Source organism: Acanthaster planci, linkage group LG09 (assembly GCF_054643075.1).
Source record: "Acanthaster planci isolate LZ-2023a linkage group LG09, COTS_SCS, whole genome shotgun sequence".
Taxonomy (NCBI): Eukaryota; Metazoa; Echinodermata; class Asteroidea; order Valvatida; family Acanthasteridae; genus Acanthaster; species Acanthaster planci.
The window spans coordinates 5290731-5318661 of record NC_141785.1 but is presented as its reverse complement, the minus strand read 5'-3'; the positions used below and the strand labels follow the sequence as shown (position 1 = coordinate 5318661).

At 43.3% G+C, this 27931-nt stretch overlaps 5 protein-coding genes across 6 annotated transcripts in view; 3 read left to right on the top strand and 2 right to left on the bottom strand.

Annotated features, from left to right (window-relative positions):
* The window catches only part of ints2 (integrator complex subunit 2), a 48521-nt gene extending 25110 nt beyond the window's left edge, over window positions 1-23411 (bottom strand). The window contains exons 1-16 of the mRNA XM_022230697.2: window positions 22992-23411; window positions 21908-22040; window positions 21219-21318; window positions 20990-21103; window positions 20672-20802; window positions 20216-20389; window positions 19467-19642; window positions 19109-19234; window positions 18214-18397; window positions 17906-17974; window positions 17651-17785; window positions 16963-17278; window positions 16256-16531; window positions 15296-15497; window positions 14477-14593; window positions 14097-14337 (exon numbers count right to left, since the gene is read on the bottom strand). Of these exons, the coding sequence (XP_022086389.1) occupies window positions 14097-14337; window positions 14477-14593; window positions 15296-15497; window positions 16256-16531; window positions 16963-17278; window positions 17651-17785; window positions 17906-17974; window positions 18214-18397; window positions 19109-19234; window positions 19467-19642; window positions 20216-20389; window positions 20672-20802; window positions 20990-21103; window positions 21219-21318; window positions 21908-22040; window positions 22992-23275 (2778 nt within the window). The 5' untranslated portion in view covers window positions 23276-23411. The remainder of the gene's footprint in view (window positions 1-14096; window positions 14338-14476; window positions 14594-15295; window positions 15498-16255; window positions 16532-16962; window positions 17279-17650; window positions 17786-17905; window positions 17975-18213; window positions 18398-19108; window positions 19235-19466; window positions 19643-20215; window positions 20390-20671; window positions 20803-20989; window positions 21104-21218; window positions 21319-21907; window positions 22041-22991) is intronic.
* LOC110976962 (uncharacterized) lies at window positions 12-3038 on the top strand. 2 transcript variants are annotated; one of them, XM_087141404.1, is made up of 2 exons: window positions 12-185; window positions 464-3038. In XM_087141404.1, exon 2 carries the CDS (start codon window positions 505-507, stop codon window positions 2395-2397), a length of 1893 nt encoding a protein of 630 aa, XP_086997530.1. In that variant the 5' UTR covers window positions 12-185; window positions 464-504; the 3' UTR covers window positions 2398-3038. The 2 variants fall into 2 exon arrangements, with proteins under 2 accessions (XP_086997530.1, XP_086997531.1); XM_087141405.1 differs by having other exon boundaries at window positions 13-185; window positions 696-3038.
* Window positions 4328-7893, top strand: LOC147798040 (uncharacterized). The gene is made up of 2 exons (XM_087141406.1): window positions 4328-4481; window positions 4768-7893. The coding sequence occupies exon 2, from the start codon at window positions 4809-4811 to the stop codon at window positions 6684-6686; it is 1878 nt and encodes a 625-aa protein (XP_086997532.1). The 5' UTR covers window positions 4328-4481; window positions 4768-4808; the 3' UTR covers window positions 6687-7893.
* Window positions 9168-13740, top strand: LOC110976960 (uncharacterized). The gene is made up of 2 exons (XM_022230698.2): window positions 9168-9313; window positions 10853-13740. The coding sequence occupies exon 2, from the start codon at window positions 10898-10900 to the stop codon at window positions 12782-12784; it is 1887 nt and encodes a 628-aa protein (XP_022086390.2). The 5' UTR covers window positions 9168-9313; window positions 10853-10897; the 3' UTR covers window positions 12785-13740.
* A 159-nt stretch (window positions 23412-23570) lies between the features above and the next one.
* On the bottom strand, window positions 23571-27010 carry LOC110976958 (protein rolling stone-like). Its single transcript, XM_022230696.2, has 3 exons — window positions 26561-27010; window positions 25784-26009; window positions 23571-25435 (listed from the first exon to the last, which is right to left on the bottom strand). The coding sequence occupies exons 1-3, from the start codon at window positions 26636-26638 to the stop codon at window positions 24957-24959; spliced, it is 783 nt and encodes a 260-aa protein (XP_022086388.1). The 5' UTR covers window positions 26639-27010; the 3' UTR covers window positions 23571-24956.
* Between the last annotated feature and the right edge of the window lie 921 nt (window positions 27011-27931).

Here is a 27931-nt window from a genome sequence, read left to right as displayed (position 1 = left end):
CAAAGGGTACAAGGGTACTAATCCACTAATAAATGGTAGGAGGAAATAACCTTGACGGTCGTCATCTTTGCTGGCTATAGCTTCAAATAAGTCGACAGGGAATAACAGAACAAATTCAGCCAAAAAAAGTACATTCATCTGTTTGCTTGCGACCCTTCAAGTCTGCATTAATACCTGCACTTCAGGTGAGTCTTGGCTTTTCTTGTGGCTTTCTTTTGTGCAGTTGAAAAAATAAATTGAAGCAACTAAATTCAGTCTAAGTACAAAGTGAACTAATGTTGAAATTTGGCAAGCAAACATGTACACGTATGTCTGTATTATGGATTCTGCTTCTTTTTAGCTGCTGACTTTGGGAGCCAAGGCTCCACGCACCTCATTGCTTAAAGCTAAATAAATGCAATAGACATGCACTCAGCACATAAACAAATGGCCAGTTGATTTGATTTTGATTTTTTGTGCACAGATGTGAATTTCTCTACCTGTTCTTAGCGTTGACAATAAGTAATGGCAAATGGTAGTGCAGCCGATGTTCTACAAAAGATCAGCGAGCGTCATCTAGAATGCTCCATCTGCTGCAACCTATTCACTGAACCCAAATTTCTCGACTGCTTGCATACTTTTTGCTTGAAATGTCTCCACAATATCAGTCAAAGTGAAGGCCCCCAAATTCTAACACTTGAATGTCCTCGGTGCAGACGTGAAACCACACTGGCAAACAAAAGGTTGGAGGATCTGCCGACTAACATCACCCTGAGTGCCCTAGTGGAGGAGTTTGCAATTCAGGAACAGCTTCTACAAGGTCAAGGGTCAGAGATCAAATGTCAAAGTTGTGATGAGCAAAATCCGGCAGCTTTATTCTGCATGGACTGTGCTTATTTCTTGTGTCAAGTCTGCCAAGAGGCTCATGGCCGCTTGAAAATAACAAAATCTCACAAAACCTGCACAGTGGCTCAGCTTCAATCAGGAGAGACTGCCTACAAGAGCAAACTAAGAGAAGAACCAAAATGTGTCAAACATTCAAGAATGACTCTGAACATTTATTGCAACACATGCGAGCAGTTAATATGCGCACAATGTATTGCTCAGGAACATCGACAACATTCTCATGCCGACATATCTGAAGCTTTTGATAAATGCAAACAACAAATTGCAGAACTGTTGGAAAAGGTTGGAAAGAAGAAAAAAGAACTGCACAATACCAAGAAAGACACAGCTGAGTCCCGCAAGAAACTAGACACCATGTTTGAAGCCACTAACAAGAAGATCTCCCAAAAGGCTGACAAGGAGGTTGCTAGGATCAGGGAGATGGAGCAGAAACTGAAGCAAGAGGCCCAAGGGATCTACCAAGACAGAGTCAAGACACTGGAGACTGCTGAAGATACCAACAATGCACAGCTGACAGCTGCAGAGCAAATACTGGATGAGGCAAACCTGCTTCTGGCTCAAGAAATCAAGACTGCGATTTTACATCTCAAGCAAAAATTCCTGGATTCCATCTATGCCATCAGAGAACTGACTAAACAACAGCCGTGTGTAGTGCCTGAAAAGCTGTGCTTCATGGACTTTCAGGAATATGATGAAACGGAGAAGTCACTTGGAAGGCTGATTCTAAGAGAAAAATCAATATGTACATTGAGATTTGAGAAAGAAAGAGCACTGCATCTGAATTATGCAGTGGAATCCGTCACAGCTTTTGCCAACGAAGAAATAGTTACAGTTAAAAAAGACTTAAAACATCTAGTAACTTATATTTCAGAGAGCAACCCCCAATCCCGCAATTGGGTAAATAATCCAGATATAACAGATCCATGCCAGCTTGTGGTGAACAGACTAAACCAACTTGTTATACTAGATGGTCCTGCAGTCAAAACCTTCAACAGAGTATCCATGGGCCGGTATCAACTCCTCCATCAGTTCCAGCCAGGAACTAATTCACACAGCCAACCCACCTGCCTGGCAGTGGATGACGACAATCTGATAGCTGTGGGCTACAAGGCCAAGGGAGAGATCAGCCTCCACAACCCAGATGGAACCCTCATCAGGAGACTACCAGCACCAATGATTGAAGATCACCTGGCCATCAGTAGCAAGCAGTTAATGTACACCAACTACGACATGTGTACGCTGGTATCCAAAAATTACTCCGGTGACACTGAGTACGTAAAAGATGTAGGCAGCCCAAGGAGTGTGTGCTGTGACAGTCAAGGCAACATCTACGTTGCCAGCCATCTACCCTATTCGGCAGGTAAGGCAAACATTAAAGCTTTCAGTCATGACGGTAAATTCCTCGGATGTGCAATCCAGGAATGCACGTATCCATACAGCATGACCATCACACCCAAAGGTGATCTAGTGCTAGGTGGATGGGATTTGTTGGAGATCTATCATCATGTGTGACTGCCGGCAACGCTGCTGAACATTGGAATGACAGTAACATGGGATCATCTCGATGTTTAAAATGCCAGTTACTGATTCCTGACATATTTCTAAGGACTGCAGTTTGTTGTTTAATCAAACTACACAACCCCCACAAGTGCCTCAAAAACAACTGAGTACAATGAGGAAATTTGTAAACTCATATGCTTGTCCACTTATACATCTAAATGAGCAAAATTTCTAATACATGTAAACATGTTGAAATTGTGCTGTACACTAACCGGTAATGCAGATTTCAAGCGGACTGTGACACTTGGGAATTTGTTTCGTGTAAATCCTAATCGTGTTGGTTCACTGACACGAGAACCACCTAACAGACACAGCAAACCAGCCTTGGGACTCCCTATCCAGATCAACATATAAAAACAAACAGGCCCATAGAGTTGGAAGAATGGAAGTCGACAAGTGTTTTCAATTTTCAAGTACATGTAAATGTATTTTACCATGAGCTCAGAATATGTCCATGTTTAGGTACAGTATGGACTGTTTTATTTGATATTGGAAACATCTTTTCACACTTTTCTCTTCCAGGGAGTTTCATTTGACAGAAATTGCAAAGTTTTGCTGAAGAGGGAGAAATTTTTGTAGGTTTCCCAGCAAGAGGGAAAAAATTTAATACCTTGTGAAATACAAGAGTGTGAATGTCCAAATGATCTCTTTCCACATATTTTCCCATCCCAATGCACAGTTTTTTATTTTCACTTGCAATTTCTTGTACGGGTGCATTTAAATAGCTTACAGGGGACAAACCAGACCTTACTGTCATTCAAAAACCACTTCGGAAGGGGGCCCACGGCGACTAGGAGACGTGACAAAAAATACAGAAAGTGCCACTAAATATTACGACACTTATACACTGGCTAAAACTATTAATAGTCAGAAAATCACCCAAATTGTATGGTCAGTGTTTGCTGGCTTTTTGCGTTAATGGTACAATCTGACCCAGAAACTGCTGCGGGCTAGTTAAGTGTATTTTTTCACTTGCCCAGAAGGCTACTAGAGCAAAACCTACCTGATGGAAACCATCATTTGTCTTTCTCGTAAAGATGAATGAAACAGAGTTTACAGATGTTGTCAATGTTTTTGTATGTGCTATTATGAAATTGTAGCAATTTTGAATCTTCCAGTTTTAAGTTTTTTAAACTGGCAGCATGGTTCCACAGTAGCAGTTGAAAGAAATAAAGTTGAAAAAAGCCAGTGAAAGTTAGTTTGGCCAACAAATACCCACTCTTATGAAAATTCCACTAGGCTTGTTCCTGGCAGGCTAGTTACTAAAACAAAGTTGTAAGTCATAATCTGACATGCATTCTTTATCACAAAATGCCAGATATGTGCAAGGATGACAGGAGGCATAGCTGTGTAAGCCAGGCTGTATCAGGTTCATCGACAATGGCAAACAGGGGTGGCACTTTATGGACTAACCAGGGAGGGTGAAGCAAAAGAACTGCAGGAGCTTCCATAGCAACAACAACTGCATCAGACACAATGAGTAGGGATGCCCATGTTTGGAATTCAAGGACTGCCTTGCAGTGGAATATGGACAAAAGCTGAAGATGGCCAAGCAGATTAATCCTGGTAGCGTGAAGGAATGCACACAGTGGCATTCGTTCATGCTACCAGGATTAATCTCCAACCCATTGCATCCGACGAAATGGTTGTTGTTATGAAAGCTCATGCAGATTTTATGCTTCTCTCTTCTCCAGTTAGTCTGTGAAGTGCCACCCCCGTTTGCAAATGCATGAAAGGGTACAGAAAGAACAGAATAAATGCATGAAAAAAAGGACAATGCCATTTCTGCATACACTTTGACTCCATGACAAAAGATAGTGTGCACCCGACCCCGGTTCCTTCAGGTTCAGTCAAAGGGTACAAGGGTACTAATCCACTAATAAATGGTAGGAGGAAATAACCTTGACGGTCGTCATCTTTGCTGGCTATAGCTTCAAATAAGTCGACAGGGAATAACAGAACAAATTCAGCCAAAAAAAGTACATTCACCTGTTTGCTTGCGACCCTTCAAGTCTGCATTAATACCTGCACTTCAGGTGAGTCTTGGCTTTTCTTGTGGCTTTTTTGGGTGCAGTTGAAAAAATAAATTGAAGCAACTAAATTCAGTCTAAGTACAAAGTGAACTAATGTTGAAATTTGGCAAGCAAACATGTACACGTATACACGTTTGTCTGTATTATGGATTCTGCTTCTTTTTAGCTGCTGACTTTGGGAGCCAAGGCTCCACGCACCTCATTGCTTAAAGCTAAATAAATGCAATAGACATGCACTCAGCACACAAACAAATGGCCAGTTGATTTGGTTTTGATTTCTTGTACACAGATGTGAATTTCTCTACCTGTTCTTAGCGTTGACAATAAGTAATGGCAAATGGTAGTGCAGCCGACGTTCTACAAAAGATCAGCGAGCGTCATCTAGAATGCTCCATCTGCTGCAACCGATTCACTGAACCCAAATTTCTTGACTGCTTGCATACTTTTTGCTTGAAATGTCTCCACAATATCAGTCAGAGTGAAGATCCCCAAATTCTAACACTTGAATGTCCTCGGTGCAGACATGAAACCACTCTGGCAAACAAAAGGTTGGAGGATCTGCCGACTAACATCACCCTGAGTGCCCTAGTGGAGGAGTTTGTAATTCAGGAACAGCTTCTACAAGGTCAAGGGTCAGAGATCAAATGTCAAAGCTGTGATGAGCAAAATCCAGCAGCTTTATTCTGCATGGACTGTTCTTGTTTCTTGTGTCAAGACTGCCAAGAGGCTCATGGCCGCTTGAAAATAACAAAATCTCACAAAACCTACACAGTGGCTCAGCTTCAATCAGGAGAGATTGCCTACAAGAGCAAACTAAGAGAAGAACCAAAATGTGACAAACATCCCCAAATGACTCTTAACATTTATTGCAGCACATGTGAGCAGTTCATGTGCACACTATGTCCTTTTTGGGAACATCGACAACATTCTCATGCTGACATATCTGAAGCTTTTGAAAAATGCAAAGAAGAAATTGCAGAACTGATGGAAAAGTTTGAAATGAAGAAAAAAAAGTTTAATAATACCAAGAAAGACACAGCCGAGTCCCGTAAGAAACTAGACACCCTGTTTGTAGCCACCAACAAGAAGATCTCCCAAAAGGCTGACAAGGAGGTCGCTAGGATCAGAGAGATGGAGCAGAAACTGAAGCAAGAGGCCAAGGAGATCTATCAAGACAGAGTTAAGACACTGGAGACTGCTGATGACGCCAACAATACACAGCTGACAGTAGCAGAGCAGACATTGGATGAGATGAACCAGCTCCTGGCTCAAGAAATCAAGAGTGAGATTTTGCATCTCAAGCAAAAGTTCCTGCACTCCATCAGAGAACTGACTAAACAACAGCCATACGTCGTGCCTCATATGTTGTGCTTCATTGACTTTCAACAGTATGAAGAGACTGAGAAGTCACTTGGTAGGCTGATTCTAGGAGAGAAATCTACAATACGTTTTGAGAAAGAAAGAAAACTGCACATGAATTATGCAGTGGAATCTGTCGCAGCTTTTTCCAACAAAGAAATAGTCACAGTAAAAAAAGACTTAAAACATCTAGTAACTTATATTCCAGAAAGCAACCCAAAATCCCGCAATTGGATAAATAATCCAGATATCAAAGATCCACGTCAGGTTGCGGTGAACAGAATAGACCAACTCGTTATACTAGATGGTCCTGCAGTCAAGACCCTCGACAGAGTATCCATGGGCCGGTATCAACTCCTCCATCAGTTCCAGCCAGGAACTAATTCAGACAGCAAACCAACCTGCCTGGCAGTGGATGATGACAATCTGATAGCTGTGGGCTACAAGGCCAAGGGAGAGATCAGCCTCCACAACCCAGATGGAACCCTCATCAGGAGACTACCAGCACCAATGATTGAAGATCACCTGGCCATCAGTAGGAAGCAGTTAATGTACACCAACTACGACATGTGTACACTGGTATCCAAAAGTTACTCCGGTGACACTGAGTACGTAAAAGATGTAGGCAGCCCAAGGAGTGTGTGCTGTGACAGTCAAGGCAACATCTACGTTGCCAGCCATCTACCCTATTTGGCAGGTAGGGCAACCATTAAAGCTTTCAGTCATGATGGTAAATTCCTCGGATGTGCAATCCAGGAATGCACGTATCCATACAGCATGACCATCACACCCAAAGGTGATCTAGTGCTAGGTGGATGGGATTTGTTGGAGATCTATCATCATGTGTGACTGCAGGCAACGCTGCTGAACATTGGAATGACAGTAACATGGGATCATCTCGATGTTTACATGTAAAATGCATGTTACTGATTCCTTGCAGATTTCCAGGAAAAACCGTGAACCTTGTTTTTATCAAAATATGACTTTGAACTCCTGGTAATTGCATAGGATGTAAAAATTGGAATATTTGTTGTACCTGTACACGACTAAAATTTGTATCAATTTGTTGGCATTGGGCGGTACTATTAGTCCAAATTAAGACAGAAACTAGGCAAGTGGGGAGTTGTTATATTTAATTTGAAGAATTCCACTTCAACTTTCAAGCGAATTTATTTTAGACAACATGTACACCAAGAATATGCAATTTCTTCGACAGTTGTGAACGTTACATGAGGCTCTTCCTAAGATGAAATCCATGCTTTGATATGACAGTCGCACACTTTTAACGTCAAATTGTTTTGCTCTGTATAAGAACAAAATTGTTATGTTAGTAATAATGTGTTTTCATACACTGCTTGTACATGTACATGTATGAACATTTTACCTTACACGTGCATGTGAGTGCACTTTTGTGAAGATAAAAAAGTATGTGCATTGTTCTTTTGTTACCCCAAAATATGACCTACATGTACTAGTAAACCCTTTATAGGTTAAACCCAGGTGAACAGTTGTCCTACTGAAAAGAACATGTGACTTGACTTCCTCGATAAGAAAATTTAATAATATTTTTATTCATTTTGCAATGTCTAAATGCCTAAGTTTTTTTAAAAAGTGATTAACTTCTGCCAGATACATGTAAGGAGTCTAAGACTGGACATGTCCACTCGCACAACCTATTTAAGTACATTGCATTTGCTTTAATTTTAAAAAAAATGACACAATGGATTTATGGATAAATCTACAACAGTCTCATTTTAAATTTAACTTAGTTACAATCTATCCAATCCCAGTCCTGTTTATCAATTTGTTTTTCAGTTTACGCTAAGAACATTGTCCACTTGTACAAGATACATGTATACATGTACATCTGACAACTGTTTCTCGGATACAAGAGTAGGATTGCAGAGGGAAAAGATGAATAGGTTTTCATCATTTTGCTCCAATGAATTCCCCATTTTCTTTTCCCATAATGCATTCCTTTTTAATTAATTTTGATGCTCATCACACTACATTTATGTGTGCTTTCTCAACTGGAAATACAAATCGTGCAAAATTACTTGATCTCTACTTCTTCACATTTGTTAAAGAAATCAAGTCCAAGAAAGGGGAAAAAATTCACTTCGTGGCCACCGATTTCACTTTGACTTCATGACAATAGGCAGGGTTTAACTGACTGTGCATGGAAGCTCATTCATATTCATGAAAGGTAAATTATGAAGAATTGAATCATATGATCCACTGGCAGATAGAGGAAATCAACCTGGCTGCCATCTTTGCTCATACTGTTGTACTGCAAACTTTCAATAAAAATTTCCAAGGACAGTAACCTTATCTCAACAGTCCACACATAGCCAGGTTGGCTAAGTTCATTTACAGAGGAAGCAGATTTTTTAATGTACACGTAGGATTTGCTGAAGGCCACATTTTTAAGAGCAATTTTTTTCCAGCCTTATCATATTTGCCAGAGTTAAGAATTCAGTGAAACAATGAACTTTGAAAGCTCTTAAACTTTTTGACCACCCGGATGGATACATGAGAGCAAATGTGGTAAATATTAACCTATATTTACTCAGCATATCACATGCTTCTAAGATATGCTGCTAATGGTAAAACTGGGGGAGTGTCCGTACTGCTGTCTTTTTCGATAATTTTCATGGCACATTTCAGTCGGAGCCTTGCGGTGGTTGTGCCTTTATCTTAAAGTGGCAGATTTGAATGGCAGACAGCTAACGACATCAAGAATACTTCATGCACCATGAACAAACTTAATAGTATCCGGTAAGTGTCTCTTCTCTTCAAAAGATTGTGGTTGAGTACATATAAATGACAGTTGCAGTCTTGCAGATATGTAGGTGTTACTACGCCATGTTGATTTTCGCAAGACAGCATTCACACTGGCATCATCTGGAAGCAAGCTTAAATCTCCTACATATCTTTGTTTTGTTGTACTATTGGGATACCCCACTTTTGGGTCAGGATAAGACACTCTCCGTTTTTCCTGGGACCTCATGCAGCTCGTTCTACTATCTGGGATCCAATTTATTCCTGCCCCCATGACACCTGGGTACAATTTTGTAAGTTTACAAAACATTCTTTGATTTCCAAGAGCCATTACATGTAATGCAAATTACCTGCAAAACAAACAAAACAGTTTACAATTTCAATGACATACATGTACAGTTAACCCTGGTCAAATTACACAAGTCACCTCTAACAAGGACAGGAAAAGGTCACATCAGACCCCAAATTTACACAATGACGTGCTGCATTTCATGTTCCTCAGTGCACAGTAACTACAGCTGTTTCATGTGAACTACCCCACCTTCACAGAAAACAGCCGTTGGGCACATGGTACAGGATATGATGTCACTTCCCATGGGTGACAAGAGGTTTGTGTGACAAAGACTTTGCTGAGCAAGAAACACCGACTACTGACTACCACACCAACCACAGTTCATTTGTCTACACTCTTGCAGGTATGTTAAATTCTTATTTTACCTCATAATCACAAACCACGGCACTGAAGACAGGAACATTCACAGCAGGGCAATACTGCAGACTGCATTTAACCCACCGGACCCATGGACCCCATGTTTTTGCTGGCTATGGAGTCATGGTCGACTTCCTTCCTAAAGGGCATGATGCACTTAATGCGCTCTCACTCCACTGCATAGCAAGCTGCAGGGTACAGTCTGCCCGGACTTGGAAATTTTCCCTCACAACCTGCTTTAAGTTGTGGACTGCTTCGTTCTCAGAGGGCCCTGACTCGATTGCTGCGTAGCCAGCTACAAGGTAGTCCCTTTCCACTGAACCATCTACATGGTGCATGGTTTCAATTCCACCTTGCGGCCAGTGATTCCTTAGGACATGTTTGCACTGGACTTTTTTGGGTCAGACTTACTGAGGCGATGGCTGCTTTTCCCATTTTAAGTCCAGTGCAGAAATCCAAAGAAGTTTTCCTCTTGGTTACTTTCCCTGCGCCGTGCGGCCATTTTTACAAGCCAACTTCTCTCAAGGAAAAATTCCCAAGACACTTTTCCAAAAAGCCCAGTGCGGACAGTGTAAGTCCGTAAAAGCACGAGAAAGTGGCCCGGAAGGGCGTACATCCGGCCCAAGCACAATGGCATATCCCATACAGGGAAACTATGCATGTTTCTATGCACATTTCACTGCAGTGTGGTATGTGGAGACAATTTTCAGTACATTTGCTCCTCTTTTTGTCCCAACCCTGGCAGAAATTATTATTAACACTGTTGAAAGATTAACTGGTGTCAAGAATACACCATTTCCATTTTCATGAGGATAAATGTAGTGTTTAAGGACAAAAACAAATGCAGAAAGGTCACACAAAGCCCCCTCATAAGTCACTGCATTACCAGCTTGATTACTTATCCCGTGATCTCAGTAAAATTTTCCCGTGTCAAAAGTCCAAGTGCGGGACAGTGATCACATGACCATTTCTCATTTGACCATCGACTCGGTAAAACCCACAGAAGAAAGAGTCCAGTGTGAATACGGCTTTACTGGTGGAGTAATCTGCAATTACTGGTATTCCACAGTCAGAGCATGCTAGAGTATAGGGACGAATAGAGGGTTTGCATAGCTGCCATCTTGCAGGCCAGTGCTTTTGTTCCACACGGCAGCACAAAGGAGGTTTCCCTGTAGAACAAAAGCACTGCCCTGCATGATGGCTACAACGCAAAGCCTCTATACACAAGTAGCTTCCATTCCTCACGCTTTACCAAAATTCGGCACTTGTAATCATTCCTTCATTCTTCTGAGAGTAATTTTGTTGATTTCCGGATTAATAACTCATCTTTTGGGGGGCCTGGCAACCATTTCTCACGATAAGATTTCATTTGACAGATTTGTTTAAATTTGACTGGCATTGGCAACAAAAGGTTTGTGCATGTATATGATTCAAGGAGTGCTGCTGTTCCATATTATAGCCAATTGTAAAAACAGTAAGACCACAGAAAACTGACAAAAATACCGGTATTTCTATTTGATCATAGCACAAGTCTGGAAGCATATTTCTGCTGCTCCTTTCTGACCAAACAATGGCGACCAGCAGGGCAGCTGAGGTTCTGGAGAAGATCGGTGAGCGTCATCTGGAATGCTCCATCTGCTTTCAACGTTTCACGGAGCCCAAATTTCTTGATTGTTTGCACACTTTTTGCTTGAAATGTCTCCACAATCTCAAACTCAGAGAAGGTCCCCAAATTCTGAAACTCAAATGTCCTATGTGCAGACATGAGACTACGTTAAAAAGCGATAGCCTTGAAGATCTGCCGCCTAACTTCACGCTGAGCGCCCTGGTGGAGGAATTCGCAATACAGGAACAGCTTCTACAGGGTCAAGGGTCAGAGATCAAATGTCAAAGCTGCAATGAGACAAATCAAGCGACATCATTTTGCATGGACTGTGCTCATTTTCTTTGTCAGGACTGCCAAAAGGCACATGAACGCTTGGCAATAACAAAATCTCACAAAATCTACACCACTGCTCAGATCCAATCAGGAGAGATTGCCTACAAGAGCAAACTAAGGAAAGAACCAAAATGTGAGAAACATCCAGATCAGAATCTTAACATTTACTGCGATACATGTGAACAGTTGGTATGCACAACTTGCTCCGTTCTGAAACATGAAAAGCATTCTCGCACTGAAGTATCCGAGGCTTTTGACAAATGCAAACAAGAAATTGCGGCAGTCATGGCAAAGATGGAAAAGAAGAAAGCGGAACTCAGTAATGCAAAGAAACACACAGCTAAGTCTCGCAAGAAACTAGACACTATGTTTGAGGCCACCAACAGGAAGATCTCCCAAAGCGCTGACGAGGAGGTTGCTATGGAGGTTGCTAGGATCCGGGAGAAGGAAAAGAAACTGAAGCAAGAGGCCAAGGAGATCTACCAAGACAGAGTCCAAATATTTAATGCTGCTGATGACGCCAACGACGCACAGCTGACCGTAGCAGAGCAGACACTGGAGAAGATGCACCAGCTCCTAGCTCAAGAAATCAAGACGGAGATTTTACATCTCAGGCCGAAAATCTTGCACCCCGTCAGACAACTGACAGAACAACCACCGCAGTCGGTGCCCGAGAAGTTGAACTACATGGATTTTCAAGCGAGTGAAGAGACCGAGAAGTCACTTGGAAGGCTGATTCTGAAGGACGAGACCGAGTGGCGATTGAAGAGCGAAATGAAGCTGGAGGGGAAATACGCGGTCACTTCCGTTGCAGTCTTCTCCAACAATGAAATAGTCACCGTGAACAGCAAACTCAAACAGCTGATGACATATTTACCGACAAGCAACCCTCAATCCCCTTTCTCCCACAAAATACTACAAATTCCAGTTCTTGCGGGTCCACGCAAGGTCGCCGTGAACAGCTTGGACCAACTCGTCGTACTTGATGTCCGTGCAGTCAAGATCCTTAGCCGGGAATATCAGCTCCTCCATCAGTTCCAGCCAGGACATGATTCGGACAAGGTACCGACCTGCCTGGCCGTGGACGAGAACAACCTGATAGCTGTGGGCTACAAGGGAAAGGACGAGATCAGCCTCCACAAGCCCGACGGAATCCTCATCTGGAAACTACGGGCGCCGATGATTGAACACGAACTGGTCATCACCAACAAGCAGCTAATCTACACCAACCACAACGTGGGTAAATTGGTGTGTAAAGATTACAATGGGGGCACGGTGTTCGAGGTAGACACACGTAGGCCGCTGGGCGTATGCTGCGACAGTGAAGGCACCATCTTTGTTGCGGAAGGCCTACGCTCTTCACCAAGTGCAGCAAACATTCACGTCTTCAATGCTGACGGCGAATATATTGAATGTGTCATCAAGCAATGCATTTATCTTCTTGGTATGACCTTCACACCTGCCGCCCATCTGGTGATAGGCGGATGGGATTTCTTGCAAATCTACCATCGTGTGTAATTACATGTACATATATTGCCACTGAAAATCCCTCTTCAAAACAGCCCCCAAAGTCTACTCAAAGATGAAGCAAATCTACATCACTCATTCTTGACAGATATTTAAGACGACTGATACCGTAGTTCCCTTTAAGCATACACAAATATACCCAGATATACCCAAAACAACTTGCAAATGGCTTCACAACTTGTAAAATTGTGTTTTCTTGGTAGCCAACTTACTGACGTTGGCACTGCATGCAGGAGATATTGGTGTGCTGGGGCAGTTATCAGCGGGTAGTTAAAATTTAAAACCATGTTAAACCACGTTACGGTGTGTAGTCACAAACTATGACCTAAAGCCCAAATATGAGGTATCGTCAGAGACCAGACCCCTCACAAACTTCCAATAAAAATAAATACATCACATTTCAAATTACTCAAGCAAATAATCCCTCCCGATGAAAGCATTTTCTGCCAACAAGTCAACCATCAAAACACTTCCAACCATTTTGTTCTGCCATTCTACATTCGTTTGAGGTGAAGTGGCTGTGATTTAAGTTTTCTTGTTTATCTGACAAAATCAAAAAACAAGTTATCGCTGCTGTCAGACAAATAAGGCCAGGTGATAAAAATTACCTTTTGAGTTTCTTGATTTATAAAAGAAAGTTTGGCTTCTTTGAGCAAAACAATTTTTTTCGTTAGGAGAAATGTTGAATGTTGTATACATGTATACCTGTGCTGTCAGAAAATGTGTACCAATTAGTTACGACCCCAATGTACGAGTAATGCAAAGTTACCATGGCGACTAGAACACAAATGGTTGGACAACGGTTGGGCAAAACTGTTAAGCAGTCATTCAGAAAGTCACAATTTTGCGGAAATTCTGGCAAAATAGAGGCAACTCATTTTAAATACGAAGAGAAAACAAAGGGTGAGAAGTCTGTAAATAATAACTACATGTACATGTATATGGTCTGCCGTTAGTGTCGCTTGTCAAGTTTTTGTCTTATAAGACATTTCTGCGTCAAACTGTCTTCTGAATATGCCTCTGTATTAGCCCCCTTTTCTCATTTGCGTTTAACTATTTATTCTTATATTTAAAAAAAAAGTCTTTCAATGATCGACCTTCGGTATGGTATAGCCATAACAGACCCAAATATTGAGCTAAAAAAAGCAATCGATCAATCCTTAGCAACATGTCACAAGTATAAAACCCCTAAATTGAACTCCTTGGGCTCCTTGTGATGAAGCACTGGTGATGATGGTTACAATATTCAGAAACAAACACTGCACAGCGTTTCAGGACAGCGGAAGGACGGGAAAGGACTTACCTCCTCGTTTTCCAACGGCAGACATATCTCTAACAGCAGCTGCACGGCGGTGCTCTCCTGCGCGGCAATGAGGGCGCTCTTCAGCTCCTCCCTCTCCGGGTCGGTGGGCTGAGGGGTCAGTCCCTGCTCGGGCCGCCTGAGGATGCTGGGGCTGGACTGGAGATGGGTGGCCAGGAAGGCTCTGGACGCGGCCAGGTAGGCGGTCAACATCTGCATGACCACATCCAAGATTGGCGGACACCTAAGTCACAGAAATCAATTTATGTATAGTTGTTGTTGAAGACAGCGATATGTCCAGATAATTTTCTGTGAAGCTGCCGAAAAAGGTATTTAACTTAAGGCAACATGATAAACAAGAATAACGATTCAGCAAAACTGACCTGAATACTCTGAGATCACATCTGAGCACGATCAGTGGATCCAGCGTGATGTCTTCCTCAGTGAACGGTACCACTGGCTTTGTGCACACCAGCGCATTCACGGTCATCACTCGCAACCTCGACAAAACAACAAATCACGCTCTTAAAAACCAAGAAAAACCACCCTCAAAAGAAGTACACAATAGGTCCAAGCTTACCAGCTAGGATGTCAGGCAAACTATACTGCCTATGACTGGTACTCCGCTGATACCTTGCTTAAAACACGACAAATTGACTCAAATGTGGCAGAATTCAGGTCGGTCCTAACTTCCTATTTTCTTCCATCCACTAGAAGTTGAACACAAGCCAATAAAATTTCAATAGGAATGCATTCTTTGAACTCAACTACAACAGCAAATCCCATGTAGACAGAAAGTGAATAGTCCACAGATGCCTGGATCTATCAAAATCTTTACAACCAATCGTTAGACTGTAGAGGCGTTGGGCTAGCAACAATGAACAGTTTTAAAACGTTTCTGTTGATATCATCACACATAAACCCAAGACTCAATAGGCTAAAAGGTAACAAATATGACTAATCCATTGCTTGTACTAGACCATGCAGCCTGTGATAATGATTCAGCATAGATGAACGCTGCCACTGAGTTTCAAATTAATGCTTTCTTGTGAGCTGAAAAAAAAATAAAACTATTCATGCCTTACCAACAAGCATAAGGAATGAAAAATTTAAGAAGAAGAAACAGTTGCAAAACACGGACGAAGACTTACATCATAAAGACACTTTTTTCAACAGTCCTAAGGAAATGTTTCAATTCTTACTTTCTGAGCATGACCGTGTTCAGCATCCTCCACAGCTTGACGGCCAAGGTCACAACTTGTCGAGGCACCCTTTCACCCAGCAAGCCAGGGAGGCTGTCCACCAGAACCTCGGCAAAATCCATCAGGTGATGAGGTTCTGACTGACAGAGGCGTCTCAGGAGGAGGAGAGATTCCGACGGGTCCTCGCGGGCGTGCTGCAGGGCTGGGGTTCAAAAAAGACAGAGCCTTGAGGATTATAACTGAAAAAAAAAAAATCGGTGGAATTTCTTCCGGAACTTGCAGACAAGAACTTCACCCTTACCATGCCTAGTCCAACAAGATTCGGTGTGATTCTTGCTCAATCTTGGCGTTTTAACCCCTTTGCACCGGGAGGGCGGCAAAAGTTCCGCCGTAAAAATTGAGATCCTCAGCCCGCTTTTCAGCTATAGCTATTATTCTCAGCCAACGCTCGAGCGAACACAGTGAAAGAAGGCAGACCCTGGCTCTTGTATATATGGTAATTGGTCTTTGTGCGCCGCCCAGAAATGAAAAGATCGATTTTGCCTCCCAGATTCCATGGGTTCTCACCCAGAATATTCCTCTGAGGTTTTCCTCCCACCTCTAAAACTGTAACTGCTTCTCACTGTCTCCTCTCTACAGGTTTCTTCAGGCTTACGAGCTATAATGGCTAGGGTGTTTTTGAGGAGTCCTTGGTTTCATTACCAGAAATAATGGTAACAAGCACATGACAAGGATGTGTACCCAAGACAATACCGGCGATTCACATCGGCGTGCCTCCAACAGTTTGCAATGCGTCGGCCAATCACAATGCACGAAATCTGTCGACCCTTTCCAAGCACGCATTGGGTCCACAGATTACGCATTTTGTGATTAGCCAAAGCGTTGCAATCTCTTTGAGGCATGCTATTGTGAAACGCCCGTATTCCCTCAGGATCTGAGTCGAATCAGGCACCGACTCACCATTCCGAAGTCTCGCAGGGGAACACTTGGAGGCGGGGGCCCCGCCCTGCCGTTTCTTCCTCTCTCTGCCACCCACTTCTTCCTCCATTAACTCCTCCCCTAGCCAGTCCTCCACCAGGCACAAGTGGGGGTAGTGGGTGGCCAGGAGGCGTAGGAGGGAGGGGTAGAGCCCGGCATAGTCTGGCTGGTGCCGCTGGGCTTCATGGAGGAGATACTTGATGGGGATTTGGGAGGTGAGCTTAGAGGAGTAGGACTGGGGCCGCTCGTTGTGCATGACTGTGTCAAATATTTCAAACATAATTAAAGCTCTAAAAACTGAAACCCATTCATAAAATAGTGAAATCCATCAGGACGGCATTTATCTCCCGTTTCCTTGACATCAAATAACCGAGAATATGTTTATTCCCCCCTGGGTGGGATGCTCATCCATCACAGGCCAATCCCAACTACTGCTGGCACTTATTTATCCTCCTGGTGGAGAGAGGCAAAGTTAGAGTAAAGTGACTTGCCTGTGGGCACATCACGTGGCTAGTTTCAGCTTAGCACAAAAACATGCTTAGCAACAATTTCTCAATAGTAGCGGCATGATATTTCAAAACGGCATTTTCCAATGTAACCTCAGTAAACGTCTCAAAATTAATCTGAGCCAGTTGGGGACATGGTCAGAAAGTAAAGTCTTAAACTGAAATGGATAAAGACAAACCTACCCAATGTCTTCATGTTGCTGAGCACACAGTCCTCATAGAGCAGTAAATAGTACAGCATCAACAGCTGAACCGTCAATCCGGACCCGCCCTCCCCGGCCACACCCGGATCCTCAGCAAGAACCGACGCCCGCAACAGCGAAACGTTGGAGGTCTTGTACACAGATAGGATCTCCCTCTCGGTGAGTGGTTCGTTCCGGTACTGCTTAGTACCTGATTGGGTGGGCACTACCACCGAGGTTACGTAGGCCTCCAGGAGGGGTGGGCAGAGGGGATGGAGGGGAGGGGCACTGTGGCAGATCTGCTTAAAGATCCAGTCCTAGACAGGATAAAAAGGTCACAATTGAAAACTGCAAATTATTTGACGTTTCAAAGAAATCAAGTTTGAATAAATGTTCCAACGGTGAACTCAGTAATATTTCATTTCAATTTATGTTACACATGTCGCCTGGTACGGAATGGATTCTTTTTGCATACAAATCATTGGCATTAAAATGCCCATAAATTGTCTAGTCAATTGTAAATTTCCACATAAAATATTCATTACTTGATGATGTAATTTCAAAGCAATGCACAATTTAAACAGTTAAACGATGTCTTCACTGGACATTGTTTGTTATTTTGACAACGGTCCCCGTGCATTTTGTTTGAAAGCAAATCATTTCCCATGCATCTTTACCCGACACGTTACCTTGATTGGGACTTTGTGCTTGGCAAATGCACGGTTCTGAAGTAGATTATAGACACAGTGGATTGGCAAGTAGCCAGATATGGAGCCGCTGAGGTCAGGGGTCACAGCTACGGTAACAGCATGAGCAGTAACAACCTGCATGAAAGAGCACACACAGACTCTTTAAATGGTCAGGTGCATCAAGTGTGGCAATTCACACTACAGTAATACTGCATGCAACCACTGGGAACAAGACCAAGATGGACACCCCCTTACCTGTTCAGTGAACACTTCCTGCATGAACATCAGTCGCAGTCGAGCCAAGGAGTTGGGCCTGATTGGAATCTGTGAACATCAAGTACACAGAGTCAACAATCTTTCTCGATTTTAGAAATCTATTGTTAAATTCGTCAAAAACATGAGAAGAACAAGGCTGAGACACAAAAGGAAGAAGCCTAAGGTCAAGTCCAAATCTTACGGTTTGAGCTAAGTCCAGGTCTTCAGCCATTACAATATATGTGGGTACCTTGTTCATAGACAGAGCCGTAACTCAAGTAGTGCACACACTAAGGACACGGCCTCACCTTCATGCCCAGCGTAGAGCAGACCAGGTCGATGATGGCGTGCACCTGGTTGCCATGGAAATGGCTGGCCATCAGGAGAAGCATCTCGCTGAATGAGGCGCTCACCCCGCTCTCTCGCTCAAACATCGGTCCCTCCCGAACCAGCCAATTGATCCAATCTATCACAACGCTCTCGTCCTCTTGGCTGACAAACGCGACCAGAAAAAAAGTCGAACGTCTCACACTTCTCAATGCTTAATATCAATCACATTTTTGAAAAGCAGCCCATCTTTTCTGAGCCACTGCAGGTCTGTGTTTACCTCCTGTTTCCATGGTATAAAATGACTGTGAAATTCAGCTGCATTTAGATAGGATGCCAGTCCATCACAGGTGGCTCTCCAGCTAATGTCAGCATCCATTCATACTCCACGGTGGAGCAAGATAAGGGTAAGGGTAAAGTGGCTTGCCCATGGACACAACCTCCAGCAAGCCAATGAATTCAAACATGACCTTCTGCTCATGAGACACCAACCTTAACCAATAAGGACACACTCCCAACATCAAATAAAGATAGTTACGAACTGGAAAACAATCTCCAGGTGAGGTGGTGAGCCCGTTGCGACCCCAATGCGTTCGATCTGTACCAAATTTTCCAGAAAACTACCAATATGGAGATCACAGTGCATCACAGACAAAGTGAAGAGTTGCCACGGTGATCTAACTACCAAAAATGATTCAATTCAAAGCTTAAGAAAAACAAAAAAAAATTGGTTTGGAACAGGTAGGGCCTATGAACCCTCTCTTGGAAAGATACTGAAATTGGTTTGGAACAGGTAAGGCCTGTGAAACCTCTCTTGGAAAGATACTGAAAATGCTTGAAGTTGTTTCCATGACAACAGAAGAATCTGGCCAATACCTGATGAGGGATGGACAAGCAAACAGCATGCACAACCCCAGACAGATGAAGTGGATCCCCGAGGGCGTGGGCAGGGGGTGACTGCTCAGTAAACGTAACAGCTGCTTGGACTCCTCCTCGCTGAACCTGTTGGACAAATGCAGAGACTATAAATCCAAGCAGAAAAGCAAAAAAATGCACACAAACCTGTGCTCCCAATAAAAGACTATGAAAAATCTCACCATTTCTTGTTCCAACTTCGAACGGATAACCCTTTGTTTATAAACCTCACTAAACCACCTCCAAGAGAACGGGAGGGTACGCTTGTTATCAGTGTCTGACGCAAACCATGGACAACCCAGGAAGGTTAATGAATTACTTGAGCCCGGCGATTCCCTTGAGGGCACAGTACAGTCTCATCACAGCACTGGCCTGTACCACTTGCCGCTCGGGGAGGTTCCCGTGGAACTCTTCGGAGGGGATGATGGCTTTGAGCTGCTGCAGGAGGTGCATCCGTAGAGCTTGGAGTATTGAGGTGCTTGCGTCAGCCTTGTGCTTGATTGGAACAGAGAAAATGGTTTTGGTTCAATAGAGCATGGTAGCCATCTTGCAGGGCTTTTCTGTTGTGTATACCCTATGGAACAAAAGCATTGGCCTGCAAGATGGCAGCCATGCAAGCCCTCTGTGCAAGGATGTAGCAAGCATTGTTGTAGTTGGCTCTATCTTAAGTCATTTCTGAGGTCCTTTTACACGACCAGTCACAAGTAAGAGGTTGAAAAACAACAGAAAAATGCTTTTGTTACAGATCTTTCGGTAACTCGCGACTTGGCTTGCAATTAGATAACTTGTGATGAACGTGTGACAGATACCAAGGTACTTAACCCCAACACTTGAAGTGCGCAAAATGTCCTCTTAAATTTGAAAATAGCCAGAAATCTGGTTACTGAAAGAGGACTCTCACTCAACCACTCTTTTTTGAGTAGGCTTAAAACTCATCTTTTTGAAGTGTACAGACCATCACACTTGTTAGATAATGAATTACATTTGGTTTTGAAAATTGAAAAGGTCCCATCAAGTTTAAAAACTACTTGATATTAAATCCTGTTCAAAAGTGACTTCCGTCGGTACCTTTTGTCCGTTACGGACAAACTGGGCAAACCAGTTACGAACGCCTGAGTTGCTGCCGAGGAGCAGGCCGCTGATGAAGCCTACCACGTCACTCATTCTGCTCTCTGATTGGTCTGGTGTGTCATGGTCTAACGACAGGGCCACCGCTAAACCCGGTAACTTGCACTGGTCAATCTAAACACAGACAAGACACCTCAAGTAAAAAGTGTGTCCATTTTACCGAAAAATGTGGTTGTTTCATCCGAACAGGAGGATTTCCCTACAACACGACACTCCATACAGCAGATCACATCTTCCACATTTGTTGAGAAAACTGTTTAACGAATGCACAAACTTTACAAGCCAAGACAGTCCAATGCGACCATGGAGAAACCTCTGTATCGATCGGCCAAAATTTTGCAACACTTTGTCAAGCTTCCCAGGGATTGCTTCTCGATTTTTCCCCGAAATACCTACAGCAAGAGCTCTGATGGAGAGGGCCTGGCTGGGGTTCATTGTTGCTAACATCCTCAGAGTCTGTGTCCGTCGGCGGCCACCGTAGCTATCTTCGTCTTGCCGCTCACCATTCACAATCAAATTTTTGCAAACTAAAAGACAGACAAGATATCCTTCTTGACAATTCTTCTTGAGAACAGTTCAATTAAAAAATACCCGACCAGATTCTGTAAAACTCAAGTCTTTGAGATTCTTTTCCAATTTTTCTTCAAATTTGATATCACAGAAGCCATTTTGATTTTGATTAATAATTTTAACAATGGGTAATGCTTACTGTACCTTGGAAAAAGCTGTCTGGTACATTGGCTACCAATCTACATAGAAGAATAGGACCATACTGGGCACGCAAGAGTGATTCTGCCATCTTGTCAATTGAAAGCAACGATGGCAACTCTGAAAGAAAAAAAGAATAAAAACCTTTAATGCACTTCTCTGCGACGAACGAAATTAAAAACTCAAGGTTATACTGGGTTGACAACTTGAATTGGGACAAATGAAAACAGCGTACCTGCTTGCGCGATGCACAGTACGTCCGACACTTCTTCCAAATAGACCTCACTCTCGAACAACTCACACGGTCGTCTGACAAAATCTGTGGTGTCTTTAATCTGGAAGAATATTCAGAAAAAATGTGCCATGGCTCAGAAATTGTATTAATTTATTTTAACACTTACAGAACCAAGTGAGTTAATTACAAGAAACGATATAATCCATACTTGGATCAAAATTTTCAATGAATCGATAATCTAAGATTACACTACATTACAATCCTATTTCAAGGCCAAAAGCAAACAATTATAATGAGCAGGACCTTGTCTTCACCCTGTGGACCTTGTGAAGAAAATTGGCCTGATTTGGACGGTTTGGGGTTTCCAGCTCTCATGGCTCAATCTGCTTAAGGATTCATGTAGCCTAGTGGTTAGGAATTGTGACTCCCAATTAGTGGGTCGGGGTTCAAATCCAGCTGCTGGTAACATGCAGTGACCATAGGCAAGACACTTTACCCCAACTGCCCTCTATATATCCCAGGAGTACAAACAGCTTCCTGTGAGGGTAGAGGCAAGATGTGTACTATCAGCTGCCCAAAGAGGTCTAGTGGCCTGACGAACAGGGGTAACAAGTTTAACAACTTGAACAGCATTACCGTTGGATATGTGCACTTCATAAATCCTCTTTCTGTGCTTTCCTCACACCTACCTGACTGGAGACGAAGAGAAGTTCACTGATGAGCAGACGCAACCTGCTGGCTGGATCGCTGCGTTCAAACTCAAGAGCCAGGCCATGTTGAATGTTGGAGGTCAAGAGATTCTCTGTTTCACCTAGTTTATGTCTACAAACAGAATTGACTTTATTTGATCTTTTCGTGTGGGGGTTAAGTTGAAGAACTTTATTTCTTTTACAGCAAACGGCAAAAGTGAACAATGGTGTCCCGTTCTCAAAAAACGGTGTGTCTTCTTTATTTAATTTCTGGTCTGTCAATAAGTTTACTCTGAAGTCAGATTATTAAAATGACATTTTTTAGCAATGCTTTTCACAAAGAGTTTGCTAGGAGTAAAATATCTGGCACCCCCAAAAGTGTAATACTAACGAGGAAGATTATTTTGAAGATGCAAAGTAACATGTGAGGTCCAAGATTTCCTACAGGATAACCAATATGATCTGTGACAGTAGCATGGTCAACCACTGACTGATAGTGTTGGGTCAAATTAAACTGATCATACCTGACACAAACAGGGAGAAATAATGGCACAGCATCTTGCAGCCAGTTGATAGAAAAAACCAAATGAATATGGGGATTGTAAATTTGGCGACCCTGTTCCTTAATAGAAGGGAGAGCTACATTTTAACTTTGAATTCACCTTGGTACATGACTGTGACATCATACTCAGTAACTGTAGGGTTAATATTGTTGTCCAAAAGGGTAGGGTTTTGAGGGAAATTTAGAGAGGAACTGTGAGTGTTTCAACACATGACACATGGTGGATTCAAATTTGCACAGTCAGTTTACCGTTAAGAAAGTCACATTTTCTCACAATTTACAATTCGAAATTTCCAACAAATAGGGTCAGAGCAATGTTGCAGCAATCAGCGCAATGAGTGCTGCCTCTCTTTTTTGGGGGGGGGACTTACCAGTTTGGCAAGATAAAAATGTAAAAAAAATGGGGGTTCCCCGAGTATACAATCACTTGAATAGGTCACTGACTGCAAAAAAGTTGGCAAAATTGTAGAGAAATATTTGATAGAGCCTAAAATGCTCCACATCTTTTATTCCAGCATTCACCTCATCTGGAGTTCCTTTCGAGCGTCCTGCTCCAGGGCATTGAAGTCCACGGACAGCAAAGCCACGATGGAGTTGACCACCTCCAGCCCGGACAGCACACGGAGAATCTGCTTTCTGCCCTCTACCCAAGCTTGGCTGACGTCCAGCGGGGCACACAGGGACATGCGGACCAGACACGGCAGGAGCGCCCGGATGCTCCCCTCGTCCATACGGGCTATCTGCTCAATGTCCACATTCTGTATGGCCTCAAAGGCCGCGGGACTCAGCTCAAACCGTTTGCTCATGGTCGCTGACGGAATACGAGTTAAAATTCTCGCCTCCAAAAGCTAGGAAATAGCGACAAATCAGGGAAACTTAAGCACGCGCGAAAACGCATTAGCCATGTTGAGAAAATGACTGGCAGAAGTTAGTCTGTAGAGGGCGCTATATCGAAATACTGGCGTAAAAATAAATTATAGCCACTGACGTGAAAATAACACGAGCTTCTTCCAACCCACATCCCACATACAGTAGGATGAATAAAGATTATAGATAATATTGCAACAAATAAACAAATATGTTTCTATATATAGACAAGAGTCACTTCACTTCGGAAACATGGTGTTATTGTTTACACTCAAACGCATCAGACGGTCAGCCCAGTTAATGTTGTCTTGGCTACTTCTGCAGCTACAGAGACAGAGGCCTACTTTAAATTTAAAAAGGATAATACCAAAAGGTCTAACTTTGAAGCCTACTTTATTTTAGTGAAGAAACAAGACGTATTTATATCTTAGTCTTACTCAAAACTATTTTATACTCGCAGGGTAATAAAGAGACAATACATACTACCCAACAGGGTTTCCAAGATCATGAAGTTCAAGTAGATATGTTAGAGTACCGTGACGATATATTAAACACTACTACAAAAAACAGTTAAGGACCACATTTTATTTTGCGTATACTTTTTATATGAAATATTGTACTACTAAAAATGTGGTCTTGATTTGAAACAATTTTTAATTTTTTTTTATTGCAATGAGAACATAGTCAAGACAAACAAAAAAATAAAAGAACTAGACCCCACTCATTGCTTGAAAAAAAAATTACAAGTTCAGAAAAAGGTGGTCCTTAACTTTTTTGAGTAGTGTATTTAAAAAATGTCTTTACGAATGCTTGGCCACGGTTCCAGCATGGTCAGAAATCGATCGGTTCAACTAAAAGTGTCGGGAACCGAAAACACACCTCACGATGGAAATCCGCCGGGTAGGGGTATTCCGGAGCTTCTCGTCCGCACCACGTCTTCCGTGTAGGCTACTTTAAGTTTTCTTTGGCCTAACCACCAGCCCCGCCCGTCCACTAGGCTTAAGCTTCCCATTCGCACGTTGATGCTAAGCCGTAACAAGCTTTTATTTACATGAGCTAGCCGGTCTGGGGATTTTCCAAAATCGAAAATGCAAAGTGGGAATCCAAATCTTCCACAAAACTTTGTAAGTTTCAGAATATGTTTCGTCGGCGCCCAAAACGCCAAATTTTCGTAAGGCCCTGTGGAGGACCGTGATTACAGTGCCTATTGGATCTATCCAGCCTTGGGGTACCGATTGAGTCTAGCCCAAGTATGTGGCTCTCTCTCTCCTATCAAGCCCGAGGAGCAATCAAAGGGTGGTTTTCTCAAAGGGGAGGGTGGGGGAATGAGTGGGTCAAGACAATGTTTGGGACTAAGCGTTTAGTCAACTCATTAGTCCTAGAGTAAAGTGGGATATGTGTGGCGCCATGATATGGAGATGGGGAGCGTGCCGTTACGCCCCTGCTAACCAGTATGCCGTCTGCACTCTTAACTTGAACATGCTTAAAAGTAATGAAATTACAGTGGCGTTATGTACGTTCGTGCTGCTAACTTTTCATGACGTCACTTCGCTTCGCTCTCGAATCGGCACCGACAATAAACCACGGCCGCAGAAGTCTTCTGTGAAAATAATTGTTGATTTAAAGCCCGTTCTCTGCTTTGTCCTGCTCTATTTCTGCCTGCGTTGTTTCACCGTCACCGCCGCATTTCTTCCACATCCCCACCCTGAGCTTGTAAATGGCCCAGACGATTACCTGCGTGGACAAGATGGCCAGGAAGATACCGACGATCGAGCCGGCAGCCAGGCCCGGGTTACAGGAGTAGTCGAGAAAGGGGTAGACGATCCCATTACTCGTACCCCAATAGACGAGGGTGAGGACCATGTAGGCGACTAATGATACGCAGGGGTAGACGGCGTGTAGAAGTCGCACGGGCACGGCAGTGACGACCAGGTCTGCCACGGACACGATGCTGGTCACGGCGTGCACGTGGAAGCTGAAGAAGAAACCGCCCCTGGCGGGGTCGTATAGACCTACCCAGTAAACGATGGTCACTATCAGGTTGACGTTGACGGTGACGTTGAAGAGGAGCCAGTGGATCATGTGACGGACGCCCATGTCTGAAGGGAAAGGATGTGGCAAAAATTAAGGGTCGGAAATTACCAAAGGCTAAAACAGAGCCTTCATTACCACTTATATCGAGCGGCCAGAGTTTGCCAAAAGTTTCCCCTAGATTGGTAGCAAGTGGATCTGTGCCTTTTAAAAATCACATCTGTCCCATAACTGTTGAAGAGGGGTTTGTTTTCATTCAGAATTTTGTACCATTTTATTTGGTGTTTTGATAGCTCTGTGAGTGAGGTATTTATTGACGGTTTTTGAATATTTATTATATGGTACTTGAACTATAAAGTTTGTGGTGAGATGTGTCAGTTCTCAAACAGTGGTTTCTACACCTGCTGATACATCACCTGCGCTGTTCCGCCTCCGCAGGATGTATCCATCCAGGACAGCGATGGAGCCGGCTATCAGCAAGTACACGACGAAAACAGTGAAGGCAATGTTGGTCAGAAAGATGAAGATGCTACCTCCATAGGAAGGAATCAACTCAACGAGCAGAGCGATATAGACACCCAACAGATACAGCGCTAGGAGCACACGGTATGCTACGAAGACCAAGGCGGGGAGCCTAGTCCACTAAGGAGCAAAAAGGAGGAAATTTAGCTGCTCTCTGGTTTGCCCAGTGCGTGTTAAAGGCCTCATTTGGCAGCGGTGACAGCGCACATTTAATGAACGACGCAAAGGGAGATGTTGGTTTCAAAAGAAAAGTCCATTGCCGGGTTGGCCTATTTTGATATAACTGCTGTAGAGCCTTTCCGTGTCAGCCATCCTAGAGGGCATTTCTTTTGTTCCACAGGGAAACCCGCGTTCCCAGTGGAACAAAGGATTTTTGTACATGATGGAAGCTGTGCCAACTCTCTTTACTTTGTTATAACTCGACACTGTCTGAAAAAAATGACTTGAGTTCTAAACCGGCGCGATCATCATTTTTTTGACGGTTGGTGCTATGCTCAGGTGTCATTTAGTTCCATTCGAGACTAATTGCACTTTATGAATACATGAAGTAGCTTAAACAAGCACCTCGTAACGCAAACTGGATTGCCACCAGTCAAGCTTCCTATATGTTTACCAGGCTAACTGTTACACTGTGTCACTGAAGGGCGTTGAAACGACAGTGACTGACCCACCTGTGAACGATAAAAAACACCGGAATCCTCAACGTTCAGTTTCAGATCAGACAGAGTCGGTCGCTTGCAACACTTCATGGTTAGGTTCTTCAACTTGGCCGACGCACCGAATTCAGCAATTCAGCAAATTTCTATCAAGAATCGATAAAGACTGAACAGATATACGGAACTGCGGGGGAAGTGCAGCGATGTTTGATTCAAGTTGTTGGAAGGTCGCCACTACCCTGGAAGATGACAGAAAAGTTTCATTCACTTCGGCGCCATGCCTGCCGGGCGATTCTATATAGAAATTGCACGGTTGATTGACTGGTATCAAAAATAAACATGCGAGCACAGGGTTCGCCAATTTGTATTGCTTTGTCCCGTAAAATACGTAGACTCCACTTCAAGTCTAGTTCCCGGTAGTGCACTTTTAAACTTCATCTCGATTTCGAGCCCCAAACTGTCAGTATCATCTGAGACCAAGGATCTGGCACACAAAATGCTCACTTGTAATTGATGCGCGGGCTCAAACCACAATTGGGGGCACTGCCCGACGCACATATCACGTACCAGGCTAGGTCCTCCAGCAAACAATTATTAGAATCCCCGAAATTTGGACAGAAAGTTCTGCTGGTGTGTGGACTTTGGTAATTACAGGCAGCCAATTTTACACAAGGCAGCATGACGCACTTGAAAAAATCCCGTTTAATACAACAAAGAATGTCGCTCTGGGTTTCTAATAACAGGCTAAAAGTGGCTATGAGCAACGGTGGCTTGGGAACAGCTGGTGCTTAAAAGATGGTGGCGTTAGAATGGCTGTTGACTTAATTGAGACTAGCTGGGGGCTTGAGAATGGCTGTTGACTTGAGACTAGCTGCTAACTTGAGACAAGCTGGGGGCTTGAGACTAGCTGTTGACTTGAGACTAGCTGCTGACTTGAGACTAGCTGGGGGCTTGAGACTAGCTGTTGACTTGAGACTAGCAGTTGACTTGAGACTAGCTGTTGACTTGAGACTAGCTGTTGACTTGAGACTAGCTGGGGCTTGAGACTAGCTGTTGACTTGAGACAAGCTGGGGGCTTCAGACTAGCTGTTGACTTGAGACTAGCAGTTGACTTGAGAATAGCTGTTGACTTGAGACTAGCTGGGGGCTTGAGACTAGCTGTTGACTTGAGACTAGCAGTTGACTTGAGACTAGCTGTTGACTTGAGACTAGCTGTTGACTTGAGACTAGCTGGGGCTTGAGGCTAGCTGCTGACTTGAGACTACCTGGGGGCTTGAGGCTAGCTGTTGACTTGAGAATAGCTGTTGACTTGAGACTAGCTGTTGACTTGAGACTTGCTGGGGGCTTGAGACTAGCTGTTGACTTGAGACTAGCTGTTGACTTGAT

What these genes read in the sequence shown, in the direction of transcription:
- LOC110976962 (XM_087141404.1), top strand. Translation starts at nt 505, where the DNA reads ATGGCAAATGGTAGTGCAGCCGATGTTCTACAAAAGATCAGCGAGCGT.
- LOC147798040 (XM_087141406.1), top strand. Translation starts at nt 4,809, where the DNA reads ATGGCAAATGGTAGTGCAGCCGACGTTCTACAAAAGATCAGCGAGCGT.
- LOC110976960 (XM_022230698.2), top strand. Translation starts at nt 10,898, where the DNA reads ATGGCGACCAGCAGGGCAGCTGAGGTTCTGGAGAAGATCGGTGAGCGT.
- LOC110976958 (XM_022230696.2), bottom strand. Translation starts at nt 26,638, where the DNA reads ATGAAGTGTTGCAAGCGACCGACTCTGTCTGATCTGAAACTGAACGTT. An exon ending in GTGTTTTTTATCGTTCACAG is followed by an intron (nt 26,010 to 26,560) that starts GTGGGTCAGTCA and finishes TTTGCTCCTTAG; the next exon opens with TGGACTAGGCTCCCCGCCTT. An exon ending in GCGGAGGCGGAACAGCGCAG is followed by an intron (nt 25,436 to 25,783) that starts GTGATGTATCAG and finishes CTTTCCCTTCAG; the next exon opens with ACATGGGCGTCCGTCACATG.